The sequence below is a fragment of the Microcaecilia unicolor genome, chromosome 4, assembly GCF_901765095.1.
Source record: "Microcaecilia unicolor chromosome 4, aMicUni1.1, whole genome shotgun sequence".
Lineage (NCBI taxonomy): Eukaryota > Metazoa > Chordata > Amphibia > Gymnophiona > Siphonopidae > Microcaecilia > Microcaecilia unicolor.
Window position 1 is genome coordinate 100536442 of NC_044034.1, and position 13519 is coordinate 100549960.

The 13519-nt window shown below is 44.4% G+C and overlaps 1 protein-coding gene across 1 annotated transcript in view; it reads right to left on the reverse strand.

Annotated features, from left to right (window-relative positions):
* AKAP11 (A-kinase anchoring protein 11) overlaps nucleotides 1-13519 on the reverse strand; it is a 131346-nt gene that overhangs the window by 46105 nt on the left and 71722 nt on the right. The window contains 1 exon segment of the mRNA XM_030200544.1: nucleotides 7135-7287. Within this exon segment, the coding sequence (XP_030056404.1) occupies nucleotides 7135-7287 (153 nt within the window).

Sequence of the window (13519 nt, forward strand, 5' to 3'; positions counted from 1 at the left end):
GATTTGGGCGACCCTGTGAGAAGGACGCCCATCTTCCGATTTGTGTCGAAAGATGGGCATCCTTCTCTTTCGAAAATAAGCCTGAAAGTCACCAAAAAATATGTCATGTGTTCCCTAGTCTCCTGCGATAATTCCAATGTATGGTGAAAAATTCCATCACGTTCTTTGGCCAGCAGAAGGAACTACAGACATTTTTAAAGTGCACTGACTTGCTTCTATAGCAAGCTTTGCATCATGCTACACTAAGTGTGTACAACTGAGTGCTCTCTGGCTGTTTTTTTTTTTTGTTACATTTGTACCCCGCGCTTTCCCACTCATGGCAGGCTCAATGCGGTGGGCAATGGAAGGTTAAGTGACTTGCCCACAGTCACAAGGAGCTGCCTGTGCCGGGAATCGAACTCAGTTCCTCAGGACCAAAGTCCACCACCCTAACCGCTAGGCCACTCCTCCACTGTTCAACTTCAGTCCTGGAAACACACACGCATTTTGATTTTTATTGGCTTCACAATGAATCTTCATTCAATTAAAATAAGAGTGCATTGATTTGTAAATTGTGGTGTTTCTGAAAACCAGATCCATTTCTGGATCCCAAATTATACTGCAATGATAAGAGTGGATTAATTTGGAGGAGGGGCTGCACTATATATATTAGAAGGAACAGAGTCAAACAAAATAAACATTCTACATAAACAGATAACAGCATGGAATCCTTGAGGATAAAAATTCCATGTGTGAAAGGAAAGAGTATACTGGTAGGGCTGTACTGCAGTCCACCACCAGGACAGAATGAAAAGACAGATAAAGAAAGCTGGCAAATTGGGCAACATAATAACAATGGGTGATTACCCCAATATTGAATGGCTAAATGTTACATCAGGGAGCGCTAGGGAGGTAAAATTCCTTGATGTAATAAAGGACTGCTTCTTGCAGCAACTGGTCCAAGAACCGACAAGAGGAAGAGCCATTTTAGATTCTTAGTGGAATGCAGGACATGGTATGAGAGGTAACGATGTTGGATCTGCTAGCATACTATGATCATAACTTGATAAAATCTGAATTGATGTCTAAGTGAAGTCACTAACGAAATCTACTGTAGCAGCAGTTAATTTTCAAAAGGGTCACTATGACAGTATGAGGAAAATGATTAAAAGAAGGATCAGCTGCAAAGGTTAGGGCTTTAATCAGGCCTGGATGTTGTTTAAAAATACCATCGTGGAAGCCAGATGTATTCCACGTATTAACAAAGGCACAAAAGTAGAAGAATACATCTGGTCTGGGCTTCCACGATGGTATTTTTAAGCAACATCAATGCCCAATTTAAAGTCCTAACCTTTACAGCAGACGACAGCCAGCATAGTTAAAAGGTGAAGAGAAAGAGGCTATTAGAGCCAAAAGAACATCCTTCAAAGAACGGAAAAAGGATGAGAATGAAGGAAATAAGAAGCAACATAAACACCGTCAAGCTAGATGCAAAGCATTGATAAAGAAGGCTAAAGGAGAATATGAAGAAAAACTTGCCGTGGAGACAAAATCTCATAGTAACATCTTTTTCAGGAACATCAGCCTGTGAGGGATTCCATTGGACCATTAGATCATGAAGGAGTAAAAGAGGCACTCAGGGAGGACAAGGCAATAGCGGAGAGATTGAATGAATTCTTTGCTTTGGTCTTTATGGAAGATATAAGAGATCTACCTGTGTGACAATGTGGAGGAACTGAAAGAAATCTTTGAACCTGGAAGATGCACTGAGCTAAATCGATAAGTTACAGAGTGATAAATCACCTAGACCGGATTGTATACAACCCAGGGTACTGAAAGAACTCAAACATGAAAGTGCTGATCTGCTGTTAGTAACATGTAACCTGTCATTAAAATAGTCCATAGTACTTGAAGATTGGAGGGTGGCCAATGTAACGTAAAATGTAAAAGTGTTCCAGGGGTGATCTGAGAAATTATAGACCAGTAAGCCTGACTTCAATGCCAGGCACAATATTGGAAACTATTATAAAGAATAAAATTACAGAACACATAGACAAACATGGTTTAATGGGACATCTATCTGGATTTTCAGAAAGCTCTTGGCAAACTTCCTTATGAGAGTCTCCTGAGAAAATTAAAAGTCATGGAATAGGAGGCAATGTCCTTCTGTGGATTAGGAATTGATTATTGGACAGAAAACAGAGGGTAGGGTTAAATGGTCCTTTTTCCTCAATGGAGGAGGGTGAATAATGGCATGCTGCAAGGATCTGTACTGAGAACAGTACTATGTAATGTATTTATAAAAGATCTGGAAATAGGAACAACAAATGAGGTGATCAAATTTGAACTATTCAGAGTTGTCAAAATATATGTGGATTGTGAAAAACTGCAGGAATTCCTTAGGAAACTGAAAGACAGCATCCAAATGGCAGATGAAATTTAATGTGGACAAATGCAAAGTGACGTACATTGGAAAGAATAATCTGAAATACAGACGAACAGCAACCCTTGTAGCCGTACAAACAAAACAGTCACAACAAGGGTGACCGAAAAAAGGGGGAGGGACAGCAGATGATGTAAAAAAAATTCCACTTTATTAAACATCCAGGACTCGACACGAGCCGTGTTTCGGCCCACAAGGGCCTTCCTCAGGAGTCACTCAAATTGGTTGTATTTTGATCCAACTACAAAACTGTTATGTTCAATGTCTAATTAAAAGGTAAGTTCCTTATAAACTGTATGCAGAATTACTTTAAAAAATGCTTGGACTCGGATGAGTTCACACTGTTAGCAGTGTTTTTAGTTCATGGTAGAAATCAGCTGGCGGTAAACGCTAAGATGTCCATTATATTCAAAAGTTTACTCGTTGGAACCAGAAAATAGATGAACACACATTGTTATCTCATACGTCTGAGATGGCAATTTAGCTTCTGTTTTCATTTATTCAGGCGCCTCTTTTACTAAGGTACGCTAAGCCCTAATTCAGGCTTAACATGCCTAAAAAGGCTCACTGCAGGATGCACTAAAGAGTCCTGTGGTAACTTTTCTGTTTGTGCATGCTAAGCACATATCTATTTTTTTTGCCTTTTTTTTAAGAGGGCGTGTCATGGGCAGAGAATGGGCATTGACACATTAACTACCTAGCACACCGACATTAGCATGTACTAACTGGTTAACATGTCCACAAGTGGGAGCCCTTTGCACCTCTTTAAAAAACAGTAGTAAGAACTCCCACGTTTGTTTTCTGTTCATGCATACTAACATTAAAATGAGCATATAACCTGGAAAAAAAATGAAAAAGGGCTAGAAAGGGGCTTGGTGCACGTGAAAGTCCCACGTTAGGCTATGCTAATGTCACGCCCCTCACCTTGCCGGTAATGGCACTCCCTCCATCAGTGTAGGGCCAGGGTTCCCTTCACAGCATCTCTGCCCTACCTCCTTGCTCCATGGTGGTTGGATCCCCGTGACTGGTGTTCTGGTTGTCCATCTCTCAGCCCTTAACCTATGGGCACTCTGTCCCACCTCCTTGCTCCATGGGGATTGGATCCCCGTGACTGGGGTCCTGGTTGTCCATCTCTCAGCCCTTAACCTATGGGCTCTCTATCCCGCCTCCTTGCTCTATGGGGAATGGATCCCTGTGACTGGTGTCCTGGCTGTCCACCTCTCAGCCTTTAACCTATGGGCTCTCCCTTGCGCCTCCTCTGCTCTTTCCCTTCTGGTTGCCTGGCTGCTTCTCTTACTCTCCTTCTCAGCTGTTTCCAGTGAATGCCTGAAGCCAGCACTATTTCTGTGGAACCCTTCCCTGCCTCAATGCTTAGGCTTCTACTTTGGCAGGTGTTACTTGCTCTGTAGTTTGCTTCTTCTCTACTTTGTCCCTCGTTGCTGACTTTGCCTGTACCTAGATCACTCTCTTGCCTGCTGCCTGCCTGGCCGATACGTTCACCTGCATCTGATTCAGAGGTGGTGCTTCAGGAGAGACTGCTGATTACTTTTTGTTTTCCCTCAGGACAGGGAGTATGTATTAAAAACTGTTTCTGGGTCAGAAAGTCTGGATTTATCCAGACTTAACTAAGGTCACACAAGAAAGAGAAAGAAGTTTCTATTAAAGAGGCACCAAGTAGTTTCACTTGGAGCTAAGTTTGTGCTACGTTTTCCCTGTAAATGTTTTGTGACACTGTCCTTAAATAAATATACTTTCTTTGAACTGGATCAATTAAAAACATTTCTGGAAGCTAGGAAGTTAGAATCTCCTGGGCTTGGAACAGTAGCCGAGTAAGCCTGCATTTAATGGATTTCTGATGCCCTCAATATTTTCTGTACCTTTACTTTTGTACCCTGGCTTCAAGGGTTTATTTTCCTTTGGGTTCCCTCCTCCTATTGTGGAATGTATTGCGCTTATATTTTCTCCTTAATTAGAGTGTTTCCTTCTTTTACAGAATGTGTGTATTTCTGCATATAAGTTATCTTGTTAATTATAAGCATAAATTTCATTAAAAAAAGAGATGCAGTAAAATGGCAGCTTCTACCTTAATAACTACCCTCCTCCCGCCCCTCCCAAGTCTTAAAAACACTTTTTCAATCAGTGCTCAAGATTGATGACAGAATACTGGTTTAAGATGGTTACAACTCTGAAACAAAAAGTAGAAACTTCTATACAAAAAAGGCAGCAAATAAAACTGGATGATTAATTTAAAATGTAACTAAAATCACATGCATCTTAAGAGGTTCTGCTTTACTAACTTCCTTTTCCTTTGCTTTCATAATTAAAAAAAACTCCTTTTGTCTCAAACGATGCTCTCATAAGTCTGTTAAAAGACACTGTTATACTTGATTGGCTTTGAATTACATAATGACTAAACTATAATTTTTTTTATATTCAGGCATACATATTGGCTATCAATGCAAGAGAAAGAAGTATTATAGAACCTGGTTGAAATTTCTTCCATCTATCTTATGATGCATGGCTGAATCCTAATGACTGACAGGATAACAGTTATGAATTTGTGCTGGATGTCAGGAGTAAGAAATTAATTGATAGATAAAAAATTAATTCCTTTAAAAGTCCAGAGAAAAGTCATACTAGAGGATGACTGAATATCTCTAAATATTTTCTGTTTAATTATGGCCCAGATTATCAGGACAAGTTTCTTAGTCTATGAAGAAAATCCTTCATAAAGAAGGTCTTCAGAGACAGAGGTGTGGGGGAGGGGGGGCAGGATGTAATCATCATTTGTCAGCTTATAAATGGAATTTAACCAAGACATCTGATGGTATAGCAAGGAAATGGAAAATTCTATTGTTTATGTTATTCAGCTTTACAGTTTTTTCTCTAAATCATTGTGAATGATACAGGCACCCTCTACTGTTCAAATCCATATTTTTACCATCAACACAAAATAAAGCATACTTTTTATATTTCTTAAGAGTAACTGTGGGTTACAATGCAATACAGTGAAACAAATTCTTTTTAAAAAATGATGTTTTCCAAAATGCAAATTGCTAGAGTTTGTTGGCAACTTCTGCCCTCTATTTACAGATTGCTATTTACCACATATAGGAGCAGCTCACTCAAAAACAGGCTCTTAGAGGGTAAACAGAAGAAAGACCACCTATCAGAGAATTTTCAGATTGAGCGCTATGGAAACTGCAAAAGCAAGCAACTGGTGCTCTTACTAAAAAAAATATTAAGGGCAATGCTGCCTCTTCCATATGCCATAAGGCGTTGCTCTGCCACTGCTGTCTCCTTGTCAAACTTGTCGTGCTTCACCTTTAGCTGCTACCCACTCTGGGTGCTCTCTCTTGCCAGGGCCATATAGGTAAGTCCAGTCACATCATCTCTGCCTCCTACTGCATATTCCCTGCCCAGCATAAGTTAAAGACAAGGGGCATGATTTAATGCATTCTTCTTTAGCAATTTTATCTAAGTAAAAGGACATTTTCCCCTATTTCCTTTCAATTTAAATTTTAGTGACTTTTGACCCTTCCTGTATGTCTCCCTCTTCCTTTCTTGTATATTTGGTCTTCTCTGTATCCTACCTTTTCTCTCTGTCCTCTCCCATTGGTACTTGTTCTTTTCTTCCTCATCTCTCTCTGCTTTCTTGTTTGATCGCTTCCCATTTCTGCTTCTATACCTCTTTTTCTGTCTTTGCGGTTCTTTCCCCCTTCATGCATCTCTTCTCTCCCCTCTTACTTGTTTTCTTCTCTCTGATCTTCTCTGTCCCATCCTTCTATATTCTCTACTGTTCCCTCTCTTCATCTACCTTGTGTCTCCCTCCTTTAATACATCTTTCCCAGTATCTCTCTCCTGGTGCATCTCCACTTATCTCTTCCATCCCTTATTGTGAGTAGTTCCCTCTATTTATGGTCTTCTCTCTCCCTTCCATGTCTCTGTTCTTCTCTCTGCCATCCCTCCCTGTTTTTCCTAGTCTGAGGCTGCTCTTTTCTATCCTCTCTAGATGTCTTTCTGTTCTGTGTACATGGTCAAACAGCTCACAGTCAGCTTTTTAAGGGGGCACCAAGACAGATTGGTGCTGTGACTATGAAAATGCATGGATTAAAGAGTGCTGGCGGGAGGTGGGGGGGGGGGGGGGAGTTATGAAGGGGCTTAGAAAACCTAACAGCAGTGGGGTTTTTTGTTTGTTTGTATTTTTTTTTTAATAAAAAAGTACCAGCAGGGAGTTCCACCTCCTACTCCATGGAAGCAAGTTATGAAATGTTCTGGGTTGGTGACCTTGAATAAAAATCACCGTTAGTGGGTATATCTTGGATTGTATCTCTAGTATTTTCATGTCAGCTCCACAGTTCCACACAAGCCGGTTTTTTTTAGTACAGCTTCTTCTGTGGCTCAAAAAACATTAGGGAAGCTGAGCCAGATTTCATTATAAATTGCTGAAGCAGAAACTCCCTTCTCACCCTCCTTTGCAGGGGAACATTTTTTTTTCTTTCCGTTTACAAAGGAACTGCATTCCCTCACTTTTAGTCCTGCATGAAATGTACATGTAATACCCATTTTTCCAATGTGCAGAGGTGTCTTCACATCTCTGGCTTTTTACAATGTAAAACAATTCAAGTAGTTTACTGTTAACTAGAAACACAGCCTGCAAACCTCACTGTCAGATAAACAAAAGCATGGCGTATTGGTATATTTTTAGTTACCTGTCACTTAGATGAAGAAAGCTGCTACTTTCATCTGGATGCTCATCTTCAAAACTCAGATTAGACCAGCTGCCAGTGCTATCATCACCAACACTTAAGTTCATCTGCTGGCTAACAGGCTCAATAGGTGGAAATCCATCTTTTCCTACACAGCTAAATAAGAGAGGACATAATTACTTTTTATGTACAAGCTGCTGTGTACAGGAAATGTATTTGGAAGGCCTGATTTAAAGACTTTTAAAGAGCATGATTATGATGGCAAATAGTGCCACTTACAACAGAGGACAATCTAAAGCCATCAGTCTCTGATGGCATCATATAATGGTATAAAGTTTGCACCTCTCCAACAAATACTGTCCATGGCATGAGATAACAGCACAAATGCACAATCCCCACAAGTTCCAAGTGGGAGGGACATCTGTCCTACAACATTTGGAGACGTGTAAAAAATCATGTTTGGGATAAAATCTCTGCAGCAAAACCCAGTTACTTAACTGTAGCAAGCAGGATACAATTCTTCACAGCATGGTGAAGTTACCAAAGAAGTCTGCATGGGAACTATGCAGTTCTCCAGTATACTATGTACTAAACATTTTTGAATCATTTCACCACACATGCACAGTACTTGCCACATGCCGCTATTACATGGGACTACCTCAGTCTAGTTATTCAGCTTCACTAGAACGCAACTCCTTAGGGAGATAGGCAGTAAATAGGTCTAGTAAATGAAATGAAATACCTGCCCATCTGTGGTTTCTAAGCTTTAAAATATATCAAAAATCAGTATCAAATTAAACATGCATACATCCAAGCATAAATAAATAAAACCAAAATAAACTTAAAACTACATTTTAAAAATCCATTGAAACCAAATGCGCTTTTAATTTCTCTCTCATCATGAAATAATTTGACTCCATTTGCATCTCCAATAGCAATCATCAATACAACACAGTAGAGCAAGAAACTTGGTAAGGGTGAAACACCTTAAAAGGATAAACGGGGGGGGAAAGACCTCAGAAAGCTGTGGTCACCAGCTCAATAGCCGGTTGAAAAATCATAATCAAAGTCATGCAAACCACAGTTCATAGCTTTAATCATCGGTCATAAAAATCCCCAATCCAACCTGATGTATAGTAACTTTTTAATTTTCTTGTTGCCTTGAATAAACTGATTAAGTGTCTAACATCAATTCAAGAATGGGCTAAACACAACAAACTTTGCCTGAACCCAAGTAAAACCGAGTTTCTCTGGGTACCTAACACAAGTGGCTACATACCTGACATCAAAATCCCTTTTGGGAAGTATGAACTCACCCTCAAATCACAAGTCAGGAACCTTGGAATACAGTTAGACTCAACACTTACTCTGACTCCCCAAATCCAAGCAAATTTCAAGAGCTGCTTCTACTATTTGCGACAGCTACGCTGCCTCTCTCCTTACATCGAGAAGGGAAATCTTATCCCAGTTGTGCATGCCATGATAACATCAAGACTAGATTACTGCAATGCACTATAGTATAGTGCATTGCAGTCATCCAGCACTAAGCATCAGGCCTCCCACCAAGCCTCTCTCCCTCCCTAGCACCCAGCATCAGGCCTCCCTCCCTCCCTCCCACCATGCACCAGGCCTCCCTCCCTCCCTCCCACCCAGCACCAGGCCTCCCTCCCTAGCACCCAGCACCAGGCATCCCTCCCTCCCTCCCACCTAGCAGCAGCCCTCCCTCCCTCCCACCCAGCATCACCTCCTACCCAGCATCCAGCATCAGGCATGCCCTCCCACCCAGCACCAGGGTCCCCCCTCCTCCGAAATTTAGAAGGCATACCTGGTCGGGGTTAAGGCAGCAGCGGCAGCGAAAAGTGTGTTGTTTGCTCGGCGCGCCTTCGGCTTTCCCTTCTGTTGCTCAAGTTCTGGTCCCGTCCTCGTGGAGGGCAGGACCAGAGCTTGAGAGATAGATGGGAAAGCCAAAGGCGCGGCGAGCAAACAACACACTTTTCGCTGCCGCTGCCGACGCCACCTTAACCCCGACCAGGTATGCCTTTTAAATTTCGGAGGAGGGGGGGCTCTGGTGCTCGGGAGGGCGAACGGACGGACCAGCGACGGCGCGCGTGCCCTCTCTGGCACGCGTGCCATATGTTCGCCATCACTGCACTATACAATGGTCTGACTACAAAGGGCCTGCACCAGCTCCAGTTGATAACAATAAGGATTCCGGTCAAATCACAGCACAGAAACAGTACTAATTACCCTAATGACCAAATTCAAACAAATGATTACTACCGGCACCAATATACTCCTCTTACAACTTGACATGTCAAGTGCCTTTGATATGGTTGACCACGGAATCCTATTACACATACTTGAATATTTTGGCATTGGAGGTAATGTCCTAAACTGGTTCAAGGGGTTCCTAACCTTGCGCTCATACCAAGTCACATCAAATTCAACTACATCTACCGCATGGACACCTGAATGTGGAGTACTGCAGGGATCCCCCCTCTCGCCAACTATCTTCAACCTAATTATGATCCCCGTGGCAAAACCTCTATCAAATCACAACCTTAACCCTTACATATATGCAGATGATGTAACGATATATATTCCTTTCAAACAGGACATTAATGAAATCTCCAACGAAATCAACCAAAGTCTATACATCATGAATACCTGGGCAGATGCATTCCGACTAAAACTGAACGCAGAAAGAACTCAAAGGCTCGTACTTACCTCCCAATACAACACGAATAAATTTACCGCTATCAACACAACTAAACTAAATCTGCCAATCTCTGAAACTTTAAAAATCCTTGGAGTCACTACTGACCGCCACCTAACACTAGAGACTCACGCGAATAACACAACCAAAAAGATGTTCTACTCCATGTGGAAACTGAAAAGAATAAGACCATTCTTTCCAAGATCCGTCTTCCGCAGCCTAGTGCAATCACTCGTACTCAGCCACCTGGACTATTGCAACTCACTATACGCAGGCTGCAAAGAACAAATACTGAGGAAACTTCAAACAGCCCACAATACAGCAGCCAGACTCATTTTCAGAAAACCAAAATACGAAAGCGCAAAACCCTTGCGTGAGAAACTACACTGGCTCCCACTCAAGGAACGTATCACCTTTAAGGTATGCACCTTAGTCCACAAAATCATCCACGGTGAAGCCCCTGCATACATGTCTGATTTAATAGACCTGCCACCCAGAAACGCAAAAAGATCATCCAGAACTTTCCTCAATCTCCACTTCCCTAATTGCAAAGGCATAAAATACAAAGTACTGCATGTATCAACCTTCTCCTATATGAGCACGCAAAGCGAATGCTACATACCTGTAGAAGGTATTCTCCGAGGACAGCAGGCTGATTGTTCTCACTGATGGGTGACGTCCACGGCAGCCCCTCCAATCGGAAACTTCACTAGCAAAGTCCTTTGCTAGCCCTCGCGCGCCCGCGCGCACCGCGCATGCGCGGCCGTCTTCCCGCCCGAAACCGGCTCGAGCCGGCCAGTCCAGTATGTAGCAAGACAATACACTTCAAGGGAAGACACAACTCCAAAGGGGAGGCGGGCGGGTTTGTGAGAACAATCAGCCTGCTGTCCTCGGAGAATACCTTCTACAGGTATGTAGCATTCGCTTTCTCCGAGGACAAGCAGGCTGCTTGTTCTCACTGATGGGGTATCCCTAGCCCCCAGGCTCACTCAAAACAACAACATTGGTCAATTGGGCCTCGCAACGGCGAGGACATAACTGAGATTGACCTAAAAAATTTACCAACTAACTGAGAGTGTAGCCTGGAACAGAACAAACAGGGCCCTCGGGGGGTGGAGTTGGATCCTAAAGCCCAAACAGGTTCTGAAGAACTGACTGCCCGAACCGACTGTCACGTCGGGTATCCTGCTGCAGGCAGTAATGAGATGTGAATGTGTGGACAGATGACCACGTCGCAGCTTTGCAAATTTCCTCCATGGTGGCTGACTTCAAGTGGGCTACCGACGCTGCCATGGCTCTAACATTATGAGCCGTGACATGACCCTCAAGAGCCAGCCCAGCCTGGGCGTAAGTGAAGGAAATGCAATCTGCTAGCCAATTGGATATGGTGCGTTTCCCTACAGCCACTCCCCTCTTGTTGGGATCAAAAGAAACAAACAATTGGGCGGACTGTCTGTGGGGCTGTGTCCGCTCCAGATAGAAAGCCAATGCTCTCTTGCAGTCCAATGTGTGCAGCTGACGTTCAGCAGGGCAGGAATGAGGACGGGGAAAGAATGTTGGCAAGACAATTGACTGGTTCAGATGGAACTCCGACACAACCTTTGGCAGAAACTTAGGGTGAGTGCGGAGGACTACTCTGTTGTGATGAAATTTGGTGTAAGGGGCCTGGGCTACCAGGGCCTGAAGCTCACTGACTCTACGAGCCGAGGTAACTGCCACCAAGAAAATGACCTTCCAGGTCAAGTACTTCGGATGGCAGGAATTCAGTGGCTCGAAAGGAGGTTTCATCAGCTGGGTGAGAACGACATTGAGATCCCATGACACTGTAGGAGGCTTGACAGGGGGCTTTGACAAAAGCAAACCTCTCATGAAGCGAACAACTAAAGGCTGTCCTGAGATCGGCTTACCTTCCACTTGGTAATGGTATGCACTGATTGCACTAAGGTGAACCCTTACGGAGTTGGTCTTCAGACCAGACTCAGACAAGTGGAGAAGGTATTCAAGCAGGGTCTGTGTAGGACAAGAGCGAGGATCTAGGGCCTTGCTGTCACACCAGACGGCAAACCTCCTCCAATGAAAGAAGTAACTTCTCTTAGTGGAGTCTTTCCTGGAAGCAAGCAAGATGCGGGAGACACCCTCTGGCAGACCCAAAGAGGCAAAGTCTACGCCCTCAACATCCAGGCCGTGAGAGCCAGGGACTGGAGGTTGGGATGCAGAAGAGCCCCTTCGTCCTGCGTGATGAGGGTCGGAAAACACTCCAATCTCCACGGTTCTTCGGAGGATAACTCCAGAAGAAGAGGGAACCAGATCTGACGCGGCCAAAAGGGAGCAATCAGAATCATGGTGCCTCGGTCTTGCTTGAGTTTCAACAAAGTCTTCCCCACCAGAGGAATGGGAGGATAAGCATACAGCAGACCTTCCCCCCAATCCAGGAGGAAGGCATCCGACGCCAGTCTGCCGTGGGCCTGAAGCCTGGAACAGAACTGAGGGACCTTGTGGTTCACTTGAGATGCGAAGAGATCCACCAGGGGGGTGCCCCACGCCTGGAAGATCTGTCGCACCACACGGGAATTGAGCGACCACTCGTGAGGTTGCATAATCCTGCTCAACCTGTCGGCCAGACTGTTGTTTACGCCTGCCAGATATGTGGCTTGGAGCACCATGCCTTGACGGCGAGCCCAGAGCCACATGCTGACGGCTTCCTGACACAGGGGGCGAGATCCGGTGCCCCCCTGCTTGTTGACATAGTACATGGCAACCTGATTGTCTGTCTGAATTTGGATAATTTGATGGGACAGCCGATCTCTGAAAGCCTTCAGAGCGTTCCAGATCGCTCGCAACTCCAGAAGATTGATCTGTAGATCGCTTTCTTGGAGGGACCACCTTCCTTGGGTGTGAAGCCCATCGACATGAGCTCCCCATCCCAGGAGAGACGCATCCGTGGTCAGCACTTTTTGAGGCTGAGGAATTTGGAAGGGACGTCCCAGAGTCAAATTGGAGCAAATCGTCCACCAATACAGGGATTCGAGAAAACTCGTGGACAGGTGGATCACGTCCTCTAGACCCCCGGCGGCCTGATACCACTGGGAGGCTAGGGTCCATTGAGCAGATCTCATGTGAAGGCGGGCCATGGGAGTCACATGAACTGTGGAAGCCATGTGGCCCAGCAATCTCAACATCTGCCGAGCTGTGATCTGCTGGGACGCTCGCACCCGCGAGACGAGGGACAACAAGTTGTTGGCCCTCGCCTCTGGGAGATAGGCGCGAGCCGTCCGAGAATCCAGCAGGGCTCCGATGAATTCGAGTTTCTGCACTGGGAGAAGATGGGACTTTGGGTAATTTATCACAAACCCCAGTAGCTCCAGGAGGCGAATAGTCATCTGCATGGACTGCAGGGCTCCTGCCTCGGATGTGTTCTTCACCAGCCAATCGTCGAGATATGGGAATACGTGCACTCCCAGCCTGCGAAGCGCCGCTGCTACCACAGCTAGGCACTTTGTGAACACCCTGGGCGCAGAGGCGAGCCCAAAGGGTAGCACACAGTACTGGAAGTGGCGTGCGCCCAGCTGAAATCGCAGATACTGTCTGTGAGCTGGCAGTATCGGGATGTGTGTGTAGGCATCCTTCAAGTCCAGAGAGCATAGCCAATCGTTTTGCTGAATCATGGGGAGA